The 18,568-nt window shown below is 35.0% G+C and overlaps 4 protein-coding genes across 4 annotated transcripts; 2 read left to right on the forward strand and 2 right to left on the reverse strand.

Annotated features, from left to right (window-relative positions):
- Positions 1 to 428: 428 nt before the first annotated feature.
- LOTGIDRAFT_230238 (hypothetical protein) lies at positions 429 to 5,777 on the reverse strand (the record flags this gene model as incomplete). The annotated part of the gene is made up of 9 exons (XM_009047177.1): positions 429 to 659; positions 1,147 to 1,269; positions 1,741 to 1,926; positions 2,254 to 2,377; positions 2,712 to 2,836; positions 3,210 to 3,466; positions 4,055 to 4,249; positions 5,072 to 5,126; positions 5,772 to 5,777. 9 exons carry the CDS (start codon positions 5,775 to 5,777, stop codon positions 429 to 431), a joined length of 1,302 nt encoding a protein of 433 aa, XP_009045425.1.
- Positions 5,778 to 8,862: 3,085 nt separating this feature from the next.
- On the forward strand, positions 8,863 to 10,338 carry LOTGIDRAFT_110341 (hypothetical protein; the record flags this gene model as incomplete). Its single annotated transcript, XM_009047178.1, has 1 exon — positions 8,863 to 10,338. One exon carries the CDS (start codon positions 8,863 to 8,865, stop codon positions 10,336 to 10,338), a length of 1,476 nt encoding a protein of 491 aa, XP_009045426.1.
- A 316-nt stretch (positions 10,339 to 10,654) lies between these two features.
- LOTGIDRAFT_110007 (hypothetical protein) lies at positions 10,655 to 11,392 on the reverse strand (the record flags this gene model as incomplete). The annotated part of the gene is made up of 1 exon (XM_009047179.1): positions 10,655 to 11,392. The coding sequence occupies one exon, from the start codon at positions 11,390 to 11,392 to the stop codon at positions 10,655 to 10,657; it is 738 nt and encodes a 245-aa protein (XP_009045427.1).
- Positions 11,393 to 12,425: 1,033 nt separating this feature from the next.
- On the forward strand, positions 12,426 to 15,268 carry LOTGIDRAFT_203402 (hypothetical protein). Its single transcript, XM_009047180.1, has 7 exons — positions 12,426 to 12,544; positions 12,816 to 12,888; positions 13,104 to 13,195; positions 13,481 to 13,744; positions 14,130 to 14,193; positions 14,458 to 14,559; positions 14,806 to 15,268. The coding sequence occupies exons 1-7, from the start codon at positions 12,443 to 12,445 to the stop codon at positions 14,847 to 14,849; spliced, it is 741 nt and encodes a 246-aa protein (XP_009045428.1). The 5' UTR covers positions 12,426 to 12,442; the 3' UTR covers positions 14,850 to 15,268.
- Positions 15,269 to 18,568: the final 3,300 nt, after the last annotated feature.

An 18,568-nucleotide genomic window follows, 5' to 3' on the forward strand; every position in this document is an offset into this window, starting at 1 on the left:
GAAATCAGACAGAGTTGTAAAAGTTCACTATCTAACTGAAATATAAAGCCATACATACACGGTTTACGATGTCCGGTGTGGTGTACAATGCCGTATTATAAATACAGTCGAAATGGTAGTAGAGAATCGTGTCCGCATCGTGACCGGGCCAGTACTTCGTGTATTTACTTCATCTATTTAAATCTGTATTGATTATCCTCATCGTACACCGTCTATTCGCGGATCTACACCACCAAATCTGGTGTATAGATTAATGAAATGATGAACTGCTATCTGGAAGAAGGCCAGAGTTAAGCGATATCTGGTGTTTCTATAAGCAGACAATAGTACAACAATACAATCATCTTCTGTGATACAACTCAAAGTAAGCTTTGTTCCAGAAACTATTAAAACAAATGTCGAGAGCTATGCTCTATAATATAAATATCTCAAACGCGAAGCACATTACCGAGAAATCTGTTTAACCACAATCTGTAATAGTCTCTATATGTCAACACAGGTTGGGACACAATATTCACTTTCCGAGCTGGTGCCAGCATACGTTTTATTTCCCGTAATAATGGAAATTTTCCCTGATGACAGAATGCTCCACTGAAGTCGTCGAGCGAGATATCCCACACCATTACACCTCCTAAATTATTAGATTTCACATAATCACACTGAAATAAAAATATAAATTACAAGAGTTGTCTCCCTTTGTCATTTCCTATCGGGTTCCTATCCTGCTACATGACGTATACAATTCAGTTAAATTGACTCTCCTAAGTTTCAAATGCCTATTAATGAGATTTTGACTTCAACTGCCTTTGGCATGTTTTCGTAGAAAAGCCTTAAGTGTACTAGTAAAGCCGACATCTAATTGATATATTAGTTGATAAAACGAAATGAATGCAAACTATAATCTTCCTCAGGAGATCAGAGCTCACCTGTTGCAACCATATAAGTGTCATAAAACTTTCCAAAGGTAACTTAGAAAATAGTTGGCCCAATTTCCGAAGACAAAAAAATACGATCAATTCTGTCGTGATAATGGTATTTCTCAAAATGTAAAACTATACATAGCGACGAAAATTTCGTAACGAAAGATTTTCCGAGGAACTGGGCACGACCCTCTTCAAGAGAGACTGGTGATGAATGTAGTGTTACCTTTAATCTGATTGATTTTTGATCATCATACCCAATCCAATCTGATGTACTATAAGCTGATGGTACTAGGGCTTCATAATCCCACTGTATTCTGTATTTAGGATCAGCTAATATCTGACATAGCTGAAACAGTGAACAGTCTTAAGGTATAACTTTGTATCTCTATGTCATCCAGGCTCGTATGTACATGGGACAACGGGGCCAAAAAAAAAATTGTTTGCCTTGACCCTCTGGATATAACTTGTCTTTCCCCGAATTATTAAGTCTAGTTACACCTCAAACGCAATATACCGATGTGATACCGGTATATAACCGAGACGATATCACACCAGAATGTCACACCCGAGAAACGGGTAGGGCCAAATTTATCTGGCTACGTATATGTTGACTTAATATTGTCAATGAACAGTAATATTAAGTGAATAATGACTCCGTCTTACTGCACTGAGAAATTAGCCAAGAGCGTGTAGGGGTCGCCATAAGCCTGCTATAAGCGTCTAGGACACATCATATCATGCTTCAGGTTCTGTTTTAATATTTTTGATCGCTAATTCATGTTATTGTATATTTTTCTATCCCAAGGTGACAGTTTACCTCGAAAGCTCCTATCAAACCATTTTTACTAGTAAAGGGTCCACCAATACCAGCAGATGTAAAAGCCGAGCCTAAAATACTGCCTGTATGATTAGTAATGGCAAACGATCGTCCATAGAATGGTATTCCTACCACAAGTTTCTCGGCTGGCATTCCGAGCTTTATCCAGTAACTTACTACCCAATTCTAGAAATAAATCATAAGAAAGACAGATTAGGTAAATAACAATTGTTGTACAAATGTGAAAACTTAATGCTTTTAAATGTTCAATGTTCATGGAATTCTGTATTTAAAATGTAAGTCTCTTAATTAAGCCATTTTTAGTTAACCCTCAACACGTATCCTCGACAAAGCGGATCGTTTGTTTGCAGACCACGAGAGTTAGCTTGAGGTACTTAAGATTTGATATTAGTTGAGGTGACTACTGCATTACAATAATATTCTGAAACTTCATCATGGTGCATATATATTGTTGGTGTTGAAAATATTAGAATAGCCCTACATTCTACTTACTACATTTCTGACTGCCATATATGGTGTGTCTGAAGGTTTACCATACAGAGCAGAATGATGACCAATCACATTCGCCCAATCGCCATACATATCATACGTCATCAGATTCACAAAATCCACATATCTACAATGACGAGAGCCATTTCTATAACTATTAGAATAGGATATACTACCAGATAAAAGGGAAACTGAACCGACTTATCCATGGTTAGACCAATAGCAGGTGGGATACCGCACCTATATATTATGTGACAGATATGCACGGACCATCCTAGTAAGAAAAGTCCTGAATCAATGGTCAATCAAACGACAATGCGGATATTAAACAAATTTTGGGAAAGGGACAATGATTTAGTGCTAGTGGGCAATATTTGTGCTTTGGCGCATTTCGAGATAATAAAAATCTGGTCCTATAAGACAATTCTCGATTGTCAATCGACTACGGGACAAAATATTACCTGGCTATGTCCCTCACTTCATATCCTTCATCAACAATATATTTATCTACCGACACTGCTAAGCTTAATAACAGTCTCGGTGATCCAGTCTGTGTTGTTTCTTCGTCGAATTTATCATATAATTTCTAAAAATATAACAAGGCACATCCATATTGGCTATAAATCATTAGGTACCCTGGATACACATAGAAATTTGACTGACGTTGTGCTTCAAAACCACCTAAAGAATTTAACATAGAGGGGTGCTATTCCTGCTTCTTTTGGGGTCCTCGAGGGACCGGACATCACCTGTTTCACCTGAGTCATCACCTTTGTTTCCTTTGCTAATTAAAAGGTGTTTCCATGTCATAAGGTTTACCTCTCTCAATAGTAATAGCAGACTTCACCTATCTCTGAGTTAAGTTTCAGAAGATCACTATTAGTTCTTTTTTTATTATTCTTTTTGGCATAATGATTGTAATATGTCACCCTGTCATAAGAATTATATAGTTTTCCTACCTTTAACAATTTGGTATATCTATATCTATCAGTATATGGACTACCTTTCTGACCAGGGTATTCCCAATCTATATCTAAACCATCGAATAGATTAGTTCTAAGATACGGAACTACATTCTCTGCAAATCTCTTGATTCCTTCGTCAGTCTCCACTAGCTTAGAGAATGGTAAAGAACCATAGTTGTATCCTCCAATAGCTAACAATATATTCACGTTAGGGTATAGTATCTTTACTCTAGTTATATTTCTCCAAGAACCTAAAATCAGAACAATTAAAATCCTGCGATACGACGACAATGTGTCTTTATATTGTACCATTCAAATAATAGGCAAACATAGACAAACAAAAGTATCGATATAGATTACACAAGGAACAACAACAAAATGTTGCAAATGTGGCATCATATATATATATATATATAACGTAAACAATAACGTGACACGGGACTCGAAATGTTGAAGAAGTTTACCATTCTGGATCTAGATACGGGTTATTGGCAGTTATGTCCTTTTAAAGGTAACACCATCGCCATAAAGATGCGTCCAAACAAGCACATGATCAATTGATACTATACGAATTGGTTCTCTTTCATTCCTATACATGTATTTGCACATGAACATGGCAAGATTTACGCTGTACAGTTCAGCCGAGAGATTATCAATACATTAGAAAATGCTAGTAACAAATCGAGTCAGTACCGTGTCCAGAGCCACACCTCGTGTTTTAATTTCTTGTATTTTCTTCTGTATCGAGTTCCCCGTATCGTGCACTGCAAGGCAGATCGAACACGTATATTTGTGGCTTAAAGATGCCGATTTTTAAAAAGAATAGTTTCAAACCTTACCTCTCAATCCATCCGCTCCACTTTCTAAAGGTTTAATAGTGAACGTCTCCGAGTTAAGTCCAGCGAAAGCTACCACTATATGGGTACATAGTGAAGGGTCAGAGAGATCATCTATGGAGAATTTATCAGCACCAGGTTTATACTGTTTCCACGAGGGGAAATAACACACTCGTTTATACCTCTCGTTCACATGACCTAGAAATATATAACAACTTACGTCTTTTATTAGGTAGAGATACACTGGGACATAATACCAGAATAAAATCCCTAGGTCCATGAAGATTAAAATACAAAATCAAGATAGACCATTGATGCAATGAAATAAACATGAAGCTTTGTGAATCGACACAAGCAAAAATGACATTTCTTATGAATTTTGAGCTCAAGGGAAATAAATTGTGATTTTTGTATGTCCTAAACTGTCTAATCGCATTATCAACCGATTCAGTCTCTAAACAAATCAGATGAACGTGATAGGTTACTGTCTAATATGGCGGTGTTAAACATTGAAATACCATAAAATCTTCAGATGACAACTGGTGCAAATACAGAACAAGCGAGGCCCAATTTTAATTTTTAAAGTGTCTGGAGTAGCTGCTTATTGCCTGCTTATTATTTGAAGACGGTCAGAGTATTGGAATGGCGTCAATTGCTTTGTTACGTCGAAGAAAAGGTCGTTGGTTCTGATCGGCCATTGTGTGAAAGTTAGTGACCTTGAATATTTCAACTTTTCTCATTAACCAGGCTCAATCGACTAGGCTATAAATAGGTACGGATAGATCTAGAAATGCCAAAGATCAGGTCGTAGAAACGATCTTCGTGAAACCAAAAAATCTTTGCAAAAAATGATTGTTTGTTTCTTTCTTCCCTTTGACGAATTGTAAACAATTCATACTGAAATATCTGTGTTACGGTAATTAATGATAAGCCACAGAACAGATCCGGAAATGATGTCAGCTGCCTTTCTCAAATCCGTGTTTGAATTGTGGAATCGAAGAAGTAAGAATATCAGTTTACCGTCAATAACAAGCCAGGTTAAACCCAATATAATACCACTGGTAAAAACACCCATCTGAAATAACATAACATTACCCATATGATAATTTTGATGCTTACAGCTTACAGCTTTTCAAAATTAAAATTTGACGCCAGGTTCGATTACATTTAAATAAATACCAATTGTTCTAACAGACGGAAGTGTATAGTGAGGCAACTACCATAGGGACTGGATGAACGGGCCCCCACCCCCTAGAAAATAAATGTAGGGGAGCATATGCTTAATAATAACAACATTCCTGTAGGAGGGGTCCCAACCCATTTAAATCCACGGGCCCCCACTCAGTCAGCTGTGCCACTGTAGAAGTTTTGACATCAGAACGTCCAAGATGTTAGGTCTGAGTATTGTAGCCTGTGTTTTTATGAAATCAATTTTTTTTGTTGGTAACTAAATTTCAACCGTCTTTTCGAACTGAATTTTGACTGGAACATTTTTTATGAAATAAGTTCTAGTAAGGAGGTTTAAAATTCTCCGATAAAGCTACCTATTACAATTTTTTTTAAAACTATGTGGCTCCTTTGAAGGTAAGCTGAGCAGCCAGAAACTAAGAAAACATTGTATATATAAGCTGACGACTGCCCAAATCATAGGTCATTTCAAGAATTTTAAATTACCAATAAAACAAGATATAAAAACATACAAACAAGATTCAAATCTTACCTTCATTTTGAATAATTCAATGTTTCTAAATGATCATCCTTTGTGGTTGTTTGTTTAAATACGATTGACCAACGACGGTGTTGACGTTTTATTTGTCATGAGCACTGCGAGTTGTGTTTTATAAAAAATCTCATATATGCAAGTTATATTTGATGATGTTGAATTACTGGGTTGGGGGCAATATCATACTGTTCACTTCATCAACCTACAGAGTTTCAACGATTATAGATTTTTCTTATGTTAAAAATACTTAGATATCAAGGTTGCTTACAGGATAATTTGAAATCTTTACAAAGGTTAGGTTTACATTGCTGTCATGCAAGGTAACCTATTATAGGTTGACACTTTCCACTTCCCAGATTGGCATAATGATATCTCACAACCAATGGCTTATTTAGAGGGCAGGATATTTGACCACCCACCCCTAGTAAGTGAAAAGTAAGTCCTCTTAATGCTCAGAATTCGTCGCAGGCCATCTTCTGGGAGGGGGGGGGGGATCAGCCACCAGATCCCGGCTTCGGAGAGACCCTTCTCACTCTCTCCTTGGCTTGACTCCATTTAAAAAAATGTCCTTGAAAAGAAAACAAATCCACGGCCACTTGGATGTGTTGAGATTTTGGATATTTTTTGCCCATTCTTAAAAATGATTACAGACAGCTTACATTTATCTAGACCACATTCGGAGGCTCAGATGACCCGAACATGTGGTAATGACGTAAGATATTTTCGGGATTATCCACGTGGTTTGTTCGTGATTTAAACGTAATCTGAGATATTTTATAACTTTCAATTTCTTATCTATTCTATTTATTCATTCATTTAACATTTCTCCTATGTCCAACTTTCCCCCATTCCAGTCGTTAGTTATTTCAAAACACTCTTTCATTTGTATGATATTGTAAACGGGCTGCTAGTTAGCATAGGTCAGTTGTCTGCAGTTCACACGTGAAACTCTAAGTAACAACAAATTTTGATATTTCTAATATTAGTTTGTTCAGATTGTTCAATTTCAGTTAATCTATATTGCTCCATTTTCCTTAATTTCTGTTGTTTTTTTTTATCCCCTATTTAAATATCAGTTCAATGATAAACACTTTACCATTCCTTCACAATTGAATTTCATTTGAACGAGTAGTTGCCTCAGCTGAGGAGGCGAAACCACGCACCGGCTAAATATTATTTTATATGTTGATGAGATGGGTTTGAGATTCCACCTGTCTGAAAAAAAGGGATATGACAAATCTTGAAACTATGAAACCTACCTCGCAATTTGGTTATAGTCCGAGTGCATCTCTTAACGAAGAAAACATTTCTAAATTGGTTTGTATCTGTCGAATATCCTCCATGTCGGGTCAAACTTTGACTAAAAATTGTTCACAATTCGCAACAAACAAACAAAATTGGATAGAGTTCAAACGATGTAAACAAAAACATTTTCGTGACTGTAAGAACATTTCACCTCTTCATCAACTTGCCTTTGGTTTTAAAATTCGTTCAAATTCTTTTCATTTCTCTTCACAAAAACCGAGTAAAATAATTAGTGAAAAGGCCAGTACGTTTTGTTTGTGGTATTTGAATGTTACATTCAGTCAGTACGGTGTAGCTATATTGTTCACCTTCTCATTCAATTTTAAATGGACCATTGGTTTGTTTACATCAAGTACAAAATACACTTGCCCCAGTGTCAGAGTGAAGGCCACAGCTATCTGATCAAATGGTCAGCGAGAGAAAACCCCAAAACCTATGCAACATAATGAAAAGGCACCAAAGGATCTTGCCTATCACAATATATCATTTGTTGTTTTTTACGTAAACTTTTGAAATCAAAATTCTAAAATATAGGGGATCATAGTTTCAAATAGGTAGGCCTAGCCTTTTTCTAGTAAACGTCAATGTCAGTATAGTTGTGGCAAAAACAAGTGCTAAGGTGGATTGACAGTGGATGCCCTGCACCCCTATCCCTTCCTGTCTTCCCAGATGATGTGCCTCCGATTGGTTCCGAGCACTTGACGTTATTAAATCCTCAGAGTACCTTAACTCACGTTAATTGAATTTATTTTATTTTCCGTATTTTACAACAAATTCGTAAGTGTTCGGGACTATTCTACTAACGAAGCAGAGTATGCATGCACTCTCAAAACACGTGTTCATTTGTGATTGTTTTCAGGTTTTCTTCACGTGAGTGAACGTGAATACATTCACTCAATTTATACGTGTCTAGCCTACGCTAGTACATCTTTCGACTGAATGGTTCAATGGGCCTGGATTTATAACTGAGTTCATTCATGTTGAACACAATCAAGCTCTACCGAATACACTCTACCACTTGTATATGTATATCGTAGAAAACAAGTTATAGGGCTATTTTATATGTGGGCCAAGTTTAATGTAGGCCAAACGGTTTATTTACTTATATAACGTATTCCATACACAGAAAAGGATATAAAGAAGAGAGGGACAAGAGGAACACATCTTGGACGCGTTCGGTAGTGTGACTAAATGATTTATTCTTATCTATTATATCATACCAGTTCGTGGATTGAAACAACCAGTCGTAAATATTTTAATCACGATCAATGTATCATGGATAGCAAAACGGCTACTGAATAGTGCACCTAATACTTTTACATGGGGTGGGAGTAGAAATGCTAATTTGTATTAGATATAGGACACTGAGTCGGTAGTTTTTTGTAAATCTTGCTGAAAGCTGTGTTAGACTGTTAGTCTATTGTGAAATGTAGTTGAGGACAGTTTGCTGATATCCAGGACTTAATACATTTTATTCGAGGTCGTAAATTGTGTACAACTTCTGCTATTATCACCAACACTGTTTCCAGAAATATAAAAGCCCGACAAACTTGGGGGGATTGACTGAAAGCTTCACATATTGGGGTATTTGTAAGTCAGAAGCTTTGACAAAGGTGTTAGATCTCAGTTGTACTTATTATTAAGGTCTTGTTTCAGGCAAAAACCGTAACACCTACTTGGCTATTGTAGTTTCTGTATTTACCACACTTATTAACCAATTCTCGCAATCGAAATGGATGTGATAGGAGATGTTTTCAGTATATTGTACACCCCATTTAGAGACATGCCTGTCTCTGTGATCATTGTGACTTTTTGGTTGGCATTACTGACTGTGTTGTTGATCCAGTATTTTACTGCTGAGGGCAATGACATCCCAGGACCAAGAGGAATTCCTATATTTGGTTACCTCCCTTACTTTGGTAAAAATCCTCATCTGACGTTCATGGAACTACGTAAGAAATATGGTGACGTATTCAGTGTACAGATGGGGAGTTTTCCCGCCATAGTAATTAGCGGGAAAGATACGATTAAAGAAGCCTTGGTTACATCTGGTGACGATTTTTCTGGTAGACCTGATTTTTACACTGCGACACTTTTGGACGATGCAGAGAGTTTGACGTTTGGTACATTCGGTAACAGGTATATCCAACAGAGAAAGATTGGCAGCAATGTGCTGTACGCATTTAGCAATGCTAGGACCAATCCACTCGAGGACATGGTAGAGGAAGAGGTCAGAAGACTCTGTGAGGAGTTTGAAAAGCATGAAGGAGAACCATTTGATCCCAGCTCTGCCATTTTCCTGTCAGTGGGAAGTGTTCTGTACCAGATATGTTATGGGCAAAACGAAGAGGTTAGAAATGATGAGAAATTCTGCCAATTTGTTGAAGTTTCTGGAGACTTTTCCAAGTTTACTGGAGCCGGAAATCCAATAGATGTTATGCCATGGCTTCGTTTCGTAATGCCATGGAAACTATTCAGTTTTCTGAGGGTTTTAGGCAGATTAGAGAAAGTGATAAAGGCAAATACGAAGGAACAGGTAGAATCGTATTCGGACGACTATAGAAGACATTTAGTTGACGGCATTCACAAAGTTGCTCTGGAGGTTGAAGCAAATCCAGAGATAGGTTTAAAGGGACACCATGTTCGATCCATGATGGGAGATATTACCACCGCAGGTTTCGAAACCATATCCACGACAATTAGTTGGGGAATCCTTTACATGGCTGCCAATCCAAAAATACAAAAGAAGGTATACAAAGAGCTGGAACAGGTGGTAGGATCTCGATGTGTGCGCCTTGAAGACAAACCGAATCTCCCCTACACCGTGGCTACAATCACTGAGATCATGCGAATAGCCAATGTCCTGCCTCTGGCTGTGCCAAGAGCAACAACCAAAGATACCCAACTAAAGGGGTTCAAAGTTCGTAAAGGAACAGTTGTTCTTCCGAACTTTTATTCCGTTACCCATGATGAAAAGATTTGGGGTGATCCACACGTTTTCAGGCCAGAGCGATTTCTCGGTCGTGATGGACAGCTGAATAAAGACAAGATGGACCAATTTACTGCGTTTTCTATGGGCAGAAGGAAGTGTTTGGGGGAATTTCTAGCTCGCATGGAAGTGTTTCTATTCTTCGCAGGGATTATTCAGAAGTGTGAAATAAAGAAGCCTGAAGAACTAGAAGGGTATAGTTTTAAAGGATCGTTTGGTTTGACTGTTAAGTCAGAGCCTTATGATATTTGTGCTGCTTTAAGAACTTAGAGTAGGACTGTTGAGCTTAAGTGATATTTTTCATTCGAAAATATTTTGACCTTATGTAAATAATTGGGCACTCGATGTGTTTTTGAATTATTGAAATAAAAAAGTTAAAAAGAAATCTATTTTGTCTTTAGTCAATCAACAAAGTAGAGCTACTAATCAAGGAATTTATATGACGAATTGTAAGTGACAGAAAAAAGAAAGAATGGAATTCTAAATATCAATCGGAATTTTAACCAGATTGCTCTGTTTCATGCTATTTTAGCACCCACTGTAAAAAAAACAAACTATAATTGAGATGAAATTCATAAATAATAATTTAATCTGAATTAAAATATCGTCTCATTTCACGTTCCCAATTCTTATCTTTCTTTTCTCGATATCGAGCTTCACGTCTTGACAGAGTCCGTACAGAAACACGCCTTTCGCTGTTCTTTTTACATCTCTCTACCGCACTGGCATCATTAGCATCAAAATGAGTCACTTTCGATTTCTGCTTTGTTTCACCACCAAAGCCTTGCCGATCTCTCTTGAGTACAGTTTTCACAGGATATTTGGGACCTTGACCTTTTGAACCCAGCCCTGTTGTTTTGTTCCATCCATGTTTGAGCATCAGTTGGAATCCTTTATTAGATTCAGGGATGGTAAAATGAGGGGCAGATGGTTTCAGCTGCCGATTAAAAAGATGAGCTGTGGAACTTTCATGCTTAATTTTGTCCGAGTATTCCACTTCACAAATCTCACAAAAATAAGTTTCGGTTTTTATCACCTTTGACTTTTTCTTTAAATCAGAATCTGGATCCCACTTCTCTAAAATATCAACAATTTTAGATCGCTTGGATTTTCGAGCCAAATCGATTGCGGTTTGCTTAGAATTATTAGTAACATTTGTATCAGCACCGATCTTTAACAAGAAGCGTACTGTAGTCACATGACTTTCAACTGACGCACACATCAAAGCTGTCCAACCAAATTTATCTTGATAATTTATATCTGCACCACATTCGATAGAGTTTTTCAAACTTGATAAATCACCATTTTGAGCAAATTTCAACATATCTGAATAATCCCTTTCTGAGAGAACAGGCTTTTTAGTAATATCAGACGTCCTTTTTTGCTTATATGATTTGGGTTTTGAATCACACTTTGCATTTGAACTAGAGCTACCGGTGGTAGTTGAGTCATTCATGAGGTTTTCATAATATTCCTTAATTTCCTTTCCACTAGAACTGGAAACCTTCACTGGTTTGATTTCTGGTGGAAGTTTTGGTTTATCCTTTGATTCTGGGATAAAAGTCACCAATCCTTGGTAGTCAGATTTTATATCTCGCAACTTAAACTTCGGCATTTTGTGAGACATTTAGTGAAGTGATCTACCACACATCCACAGTGGATGACAGTCAAAAGATCTCTATCTGGTAGTAGTAGGGCCTACTGTCTATTATTAGGTTTATATTGTCTCATTCACAAAAAACATATTGTTATAGTTCACAGCTACCTCAAGATTACGTTGTATTCGACTGCTAATGCCAATTTATACTAAAAGACTAAATGTTTAAAAGGAAAATGATAAGTGGGACGACGTTGAAATGGATTTCGAAATTCGGCCACACTAATACTGAAGGATTTGATTTGATCTGGATTCAATAAGTTGATCCACTTAAGCTATGGTTGTGGTCACGTTGCAAGATCTGCATCTTATCTATTACATCTAGGTAAAGAAATATTCCAACTTTCCACTTTAGATCATCAAAATATCAAAACAACGACTGGATTATCCAGACTTTCTGTAAAAAATCAGAATTATCTTTTCCTACTAACACCTTCGTTTTGAGCAATGCACTCATTGCAAATAAAAGTTGTCAATTATGAAAATCAAACTGTGCTAATCAAAAATTGAATAGTAAAGATCATCACAGATGAGAGGGATTCATTCAATAGGAAATTGCAAATTTCACTGTCAATGTAGTTAAGGTGCAGAATAATTACTACTAGGCATAAACATACCCAAACGAACTTTGCCTAGTAGTCTTGATCATCCGGTTGTCTTGTATAAAGTCTCGGGTTTTCTCTCGAGACCATTATTAGCCCTAGCAACGTTTACAAGATGGCTTCCGAAATTGAAGAGCAAGAAGATGATTCCTTTTATGACATCCACAGAACTTCTCTACTTGATGTAATTGAAGATAAAAACAGGGCAGCAAATAGGGTAGGCTATGGATAAATTTCTAAACATAATTTCTTACATGAAGGCAGGAAAACCTTGTCCTTTTGAGAAATTACTAAAGGAAGGTAAATCTTCAATCTCGTTTCTTACACCTACTCACCTACTGAACTAGTCTAGGGTTCAGAACTAGAAGTAAAATTGTGGTATTGTAGACTACTATTCATAAGGTCCAACAAGAGCGTGCCATAACAAATAGTAAAAAATAGTGTTGTAACACCAGATACTAGTATTAAATGCTATTTGTTAATTACAGAAAAGTTTGATACATCGAATGGTAATCGTTTCTAAACTCAGAGATCCTGATGCTGATAGGAAACAAATTGGAAGTGAGTAAATTATATGTGCTGTTGACTTGGTTGTGTCAGATTGGCAGATATTATTTTTCATTTTCACTCTGATTATCTTCAACACTTTATTTATTGAATCGAAATTCGAATCATACCATATAAATTAAATGTCTGTATAGGGGAATATATCTGAATATTAGGGGAAAAAAACACAAAGTTGCATAATTATCTAATTCTATGTGATTTATTTCCAGTTAAATATGAAGAGAAATTGAAGAATCTACAGGGTGAAGGAGTGACTGGGTTGATGTTAATTTATATGAAACATGTTGTTCACATTGTAGAGGTACGCATTTACTTGAAAATATTCCACAAACTAGAGTTCTTAGCGTACCACACTTAAGGCGGTTTTATAGGTGTGAGATCTTGATCCTGTTATGTCCACACAAATGAATTGGATGCCTCCCCTGTTTACTCTTTCACTCTCTTAACAATAGTTTAAATAAATAGAATAGTTGGCCAATTTTCGTTGCTAATGAATGCTGGTAAAGGAAGTATTTAGAAACAGAATGATATAATGACAATAATGACAGATTTCATCTGAATTTTACAAATGACATCTCTTTTCCAGACATCAAGTGAGTTTCTGTTGGAAACAATAAAAGATTTATATAACAGTGAAGTGAATGAGAGAGGTTTTGTCAGCAGTTCTAAAATTCTAAATATAACTCATAATATATCAGATAGACTTTTTAATCAGTGGAATTTCCGAGCTTTGGAGATTCAGGTCCATCGATTAGAAGCTTACGAACCCTCCGAATCAACAGATAGATTAGTCATAGATATTCTTTCTCAACTTTTAAAATTAGGATCTTATCTCAGTAAACAACCCAAGGTAAGAAGATTTTCATACCTGTATGAACATTGTTTATTATGTGGACTCTCTGAATGGAATCCTGGGAGCCTTATGATAAGGATGTCTAATTATTACCTATATGGGATCTCCAAAACTATGTTTGAATTTTAATATGGTAACACTTTTCTTAGGCTCATTGAAAATTGTTTTAGATTTTATTTTTCCACTTTATAAAGGCCATGGGGGCAAAAATTTGTGGTAAAAAGGATTTCTTTAAAATATTTGAATTGGGGAGAGCTCGTTCTGTCAACACAGGTTTGATATAAACAGCTGGTTTTGAAATTATTATGGAAAAAGAAAGCATTGGATATGCTTATGAACTGAATCAATTATTAAGTAATTTTGAAATTCTTTGGTTTTTCAGCAATCATTAAAGAATGCTTTAGATTCTCTTCATGAAAGAGTCCCTGATATGTTACCCTTTGAAGGTATGTATTGACAATATTAATGAAGCACCCTGGTTATGCCGTTTAAATTTTAATGTAAATGTATAGCCCTATATAGTTCTAAGATTTTTTTCATGACATTTGTTGATAAAAGATATAAAGGTGCCCTCACACTATAGAGACTACCAGTTGCATCTTGTTACGAATAATGAAAGTGGCCAACCATACACAACTATTGATCTCTATGATGTGAGGACTTCCTAAGTAGAACAAATGCTGAAATTATTTTTGTAATTCTTTGTTTAGCTGCTGTACATTATTTACTTGAGGAAGATGATGTTTGTATGTATGATTTGTCCGAATATTTAGATCTTTACCAGAAACCTTTTGATGTCCAGTCAGACACAGGTTAGTTCAAGAACTCATTTCAGACTGTAGAAATATTTTTCTTGCATATGAATTCTTTAACAGGATGTTTGTCCAATCCAACATGGAGAGATATTCTATTCCTGAGCTCTTAATTGCGTTGTATTCCTAGTGAAAAATTAGTTCTTTTACCTGCAAAACAAAAACGTTGGACTCAAAACGTCTTTTTATTGGAAGTACATTAAGTATAGAATACAGCACATTAAATCCTGAATTATTTTGTTGTAGATTTGGTGTGGCCGTTACCTGTTCGTTTATTTCCTTATAATTAAATTTATATTGAGAAAATAATACTGACAGAATTTAACTTTGATCCAACAAATTGATACATCTTGCAAAGAATGCTCCTGTAGTTTCAGAAGTTTGTCTTAATATTAAAATTGTTTCATGACATTTGAGAATTGATCCAGTAGTAATAAACTACAGTACAGAGTGTTAATGAACACCTCATTGAATGTACGAACCAAGCTGTATCTTTAGAAAAGAATTTTGTCATCAATATAAATGAGATGAAAACATACACAAGGACAAGACGTACATAATCTTGAAGTTTTGACATTTAGAATAAAGATTGAAAGCCTACATTCTGTTATTGATGATATTGACAAACTATATTTAAATCTGTTTTGTGAATTTTTTTAATGAATCAAGATAACTGTGATATATAAATTAAAAGAAATTTAAATTGTAATTTCGACTTGTATTTTGAGGCGGACATTTTTAACAAGTTCAGCAGGTGTTTACAGGATACAATTAGCTTCTATCAATTAGCTATCATTTGGTCTTATATTAAAGGACAATTAGCTCATAGAATGAACATGGTGCAGAAAAATAGGACGTAAAACTCCATTCATTTCATAGAATGAACATAAAAATGAAATTCTCCAACTTGACCAATAAGAGAGTATATAACAATTCCTCTCAAACTATGCACTATTACAAAGGCCCTTAGATGTTATAAACAGCTTGTGTGATAGTGATGTAAGAAAATGCTTTGTTTTAGTGCAATTAAAAGAACCACAGATATCCAACTGAAATTAGAATGTTGAAAATAGATGCTATCAGTATCCCTGATGCACATAAAAAAAAAACCTCTTTACAATCCCTTTCACTTAATCCCAAAAAACTTAAATATTAATTATATTATCTGTGTCCTTGATGCACATAAAAAGTGTACAAAACCTTTTTACAACCCCTTTAAGGTAAATCTGACTACAGTATACTTCAATCATGGTACACTGATCTTTATAGGCCTACTATTATTTGACTATAACAGGAAGCTAATCCTTTCAGAGAAAAATAGACAATAGTGATTATCACCTTATATAATTATCTTCATTAACTTAATTATCAGATTTTTAGAGACTATTTTCAACTTGTTATTTGTCTTGATAATTAATATTCTACCTGATATAATGCTGGTCACTTTGTACCATATCTTTTGTATTTTCCTACATGATAATTCTGTATTGTGTAGAACAGTGTATTATTCTCTTGTTGTGAACGTTTATAGCAGCTAGGCTACAGTTCTATTTTCATATCAAAATGAATAATTTTAAGGACTAAACTGACTTAGTGAGCTGGTCCAATGAAAATTGACTGAAATACCAATTATTCAGAATAGCAGTATTTCAAAAGAACATTTAAATTATCAAAGTTGGGCAACACCAGATTGTATTGTGAGTTGCATAAAATATAGTTTGTGGAGTTTGATGTGAGGAATATATTATTCTAGGACAATTGGAGTATATAGTGTCCCATATTGAATTTTCCAATATTGTGAACAATGGACTTTAGTATTGTGAACACAATATTAAAACATATCATACAGTAGTCATTCTGATTGGAGTGTTTATAACAATCTGCCTTACAATGTCATATTTTGTTTTCTGAAATATAGATTTCATATTTTTGACAAAAAGAATATCTGGATAGATTTCATATTTTTGAAAAAAGAATTCCTACACATAGATTTTGTCTTTTTGAAAAGAATTCAGGCAGAGATTTTGATTTCTGAAAAGAGTTTCTATACAGATTTTGTTCTCTGAGAAGAATTTCGGCACACATTTCATTTTCTGAAAGGAGTATTTTGTGCTCACAAATTAATCATTGAGAAATATTAAGGTCTTCATTAACACAGATAGTTAAAGTCAAGAAGAAAGCCTCATATTTCAGTTGAGATGAACATAACATAATATAATTTGACTCAAACCTACACATCTGGAAGTGAATCTACGTGTGTTAAACAATTCTTAAAATAATTTCAGAAAATGGGATCCGGAGTGTCAAATCTAGAAAAAAGATTTCAAAATGAGAACAAGACTACAAGAACCTTTGTAACCAGTGTAATCTCTGTTCAGGCCAATGTTGCCTTGCCTCATGAAATTATAGATCATAAATTTTCAACACATTCTGTATCTACCATTACTAAAAGTATCAGAACCACTGACAAACCAAAAGTAAATAATACTAAGGAAAGAAAGTATTTTCCCAGCACCTCTAAATAGTGAAACTTGACCTTCATGTGAAATGCGTCAAAACCTTTTTTCCGATACAATGCCTGTACATGTGCAGTTTTCAAATATTTGAAAGGGTAGACAATTTTTCCACTGACAGCGCATTGTTCAGAATTTTATTCGGAACATGTCAACTTTTTAATGAAAATGTTTTTGTGTCCATTGGAGTAAGGTGCTAGAAGCAAATTTATGTAACAAAACTTCTCTTGTTGCTGTGTTAAAATTAGTGTCTTGGCTAAAAAGGAAGGGCAACACCATGCAGTGTGTAATGAGGGAAATTTTGCTGGGACAGCAGTTTATTTCCAAACTGAACGTCTTAGACCTGTATCTCTGACAGAAGGAAACCTAGTATAACAATTGAAAGACAATTATATCTAATGTTCAACTGTTGTCCACTTTACTAGAATAATCAATGTGAAGAAAGACAATATTTCAAAAACTGATTAAGTTATATTTACAATCATTTGTCACAGTAATAAAACATGTTCAATATATTTAATTATGTAGATTAGAAGAGTTAGTTTAAACGTCGCCTGTTATAAAGATAGTTATTGTTTTCCACGTAGTATATCATTTTTAATTCATACCTATTACTAAATGCCATTTAAAGATGACTGGCAGAAGTTTAGATATGGGTATACACCACAAAACTATGCAGCAACTAATGTTATTTAAAGGGGTTAAATGGCTAATTTGTATATATTTATGTTCCTACACATTTGAAATAGGTTAGTCTAAATTGATATGTTAATTAAAAACTCTAAAAATGTGCCCCTGAGATCTACACAAATTGCATTGACTTTTCTAATGGCATAGCTCAAATCATGCATGATATACAACTAAAGTAACAGAGTACTGTTGAGCAGCATAGCTTATTGCATAGGTGTCTATAAGTACTTAGGCTGATATCTACTCAACAATCTTACAAGCATAAGCTTATACCAGCATATTCCTGTTTTTCAAGATATTTTATCACTTGTATCAACATCAAAATAGAAATATAAAACAAAACCTGAGCACTAGTTTAACAGTGAAAATATTTTGTTATTGTACAAATCAAAATATGCAGATTTGGGAATAAATAAACTGTGACTTCAATCCAGAATTACATTTGATAGTTATTTTTCATCTAAGGGTAAAGATATCAAACCTAATTCATCAAAATTTAACCCTTTTAACTGATATAAGAAATGAGTGGTGTTGAATGGTCTAAAACTATATCTTAAATATCATCTACTCTTCATTGTAGCTTGCCCTTTTATCCTTCTCTGAATATACCTTTAACAAATCAGAGTTTCAAAATAATCTATCACTTGTTTATATTTAGATATTTATTAACTCGTTACTGTGGCCAATGATTAATTCCAATGTCGTTCTTATTTACAATTTGGCAGTAGGATGATTTAATACACCTTTGTAATTTGACGCTTTGCTGTCTGAACTAAAATCTCACATCCATTAGTGGTTGTTGACAA

Source organism: Lottia gigantea (assembly GCF_000327385.1).
Source record: "Lottia gigantea unplaced genomic scaffold LOTGIsca_11, whole genome shotgun sequence".
Lineage (NCBI taxonomy): Eukaryota > Metazoa > Mollusca > Gastropoda > Lottiidae > Lottia > Lottia gigantea.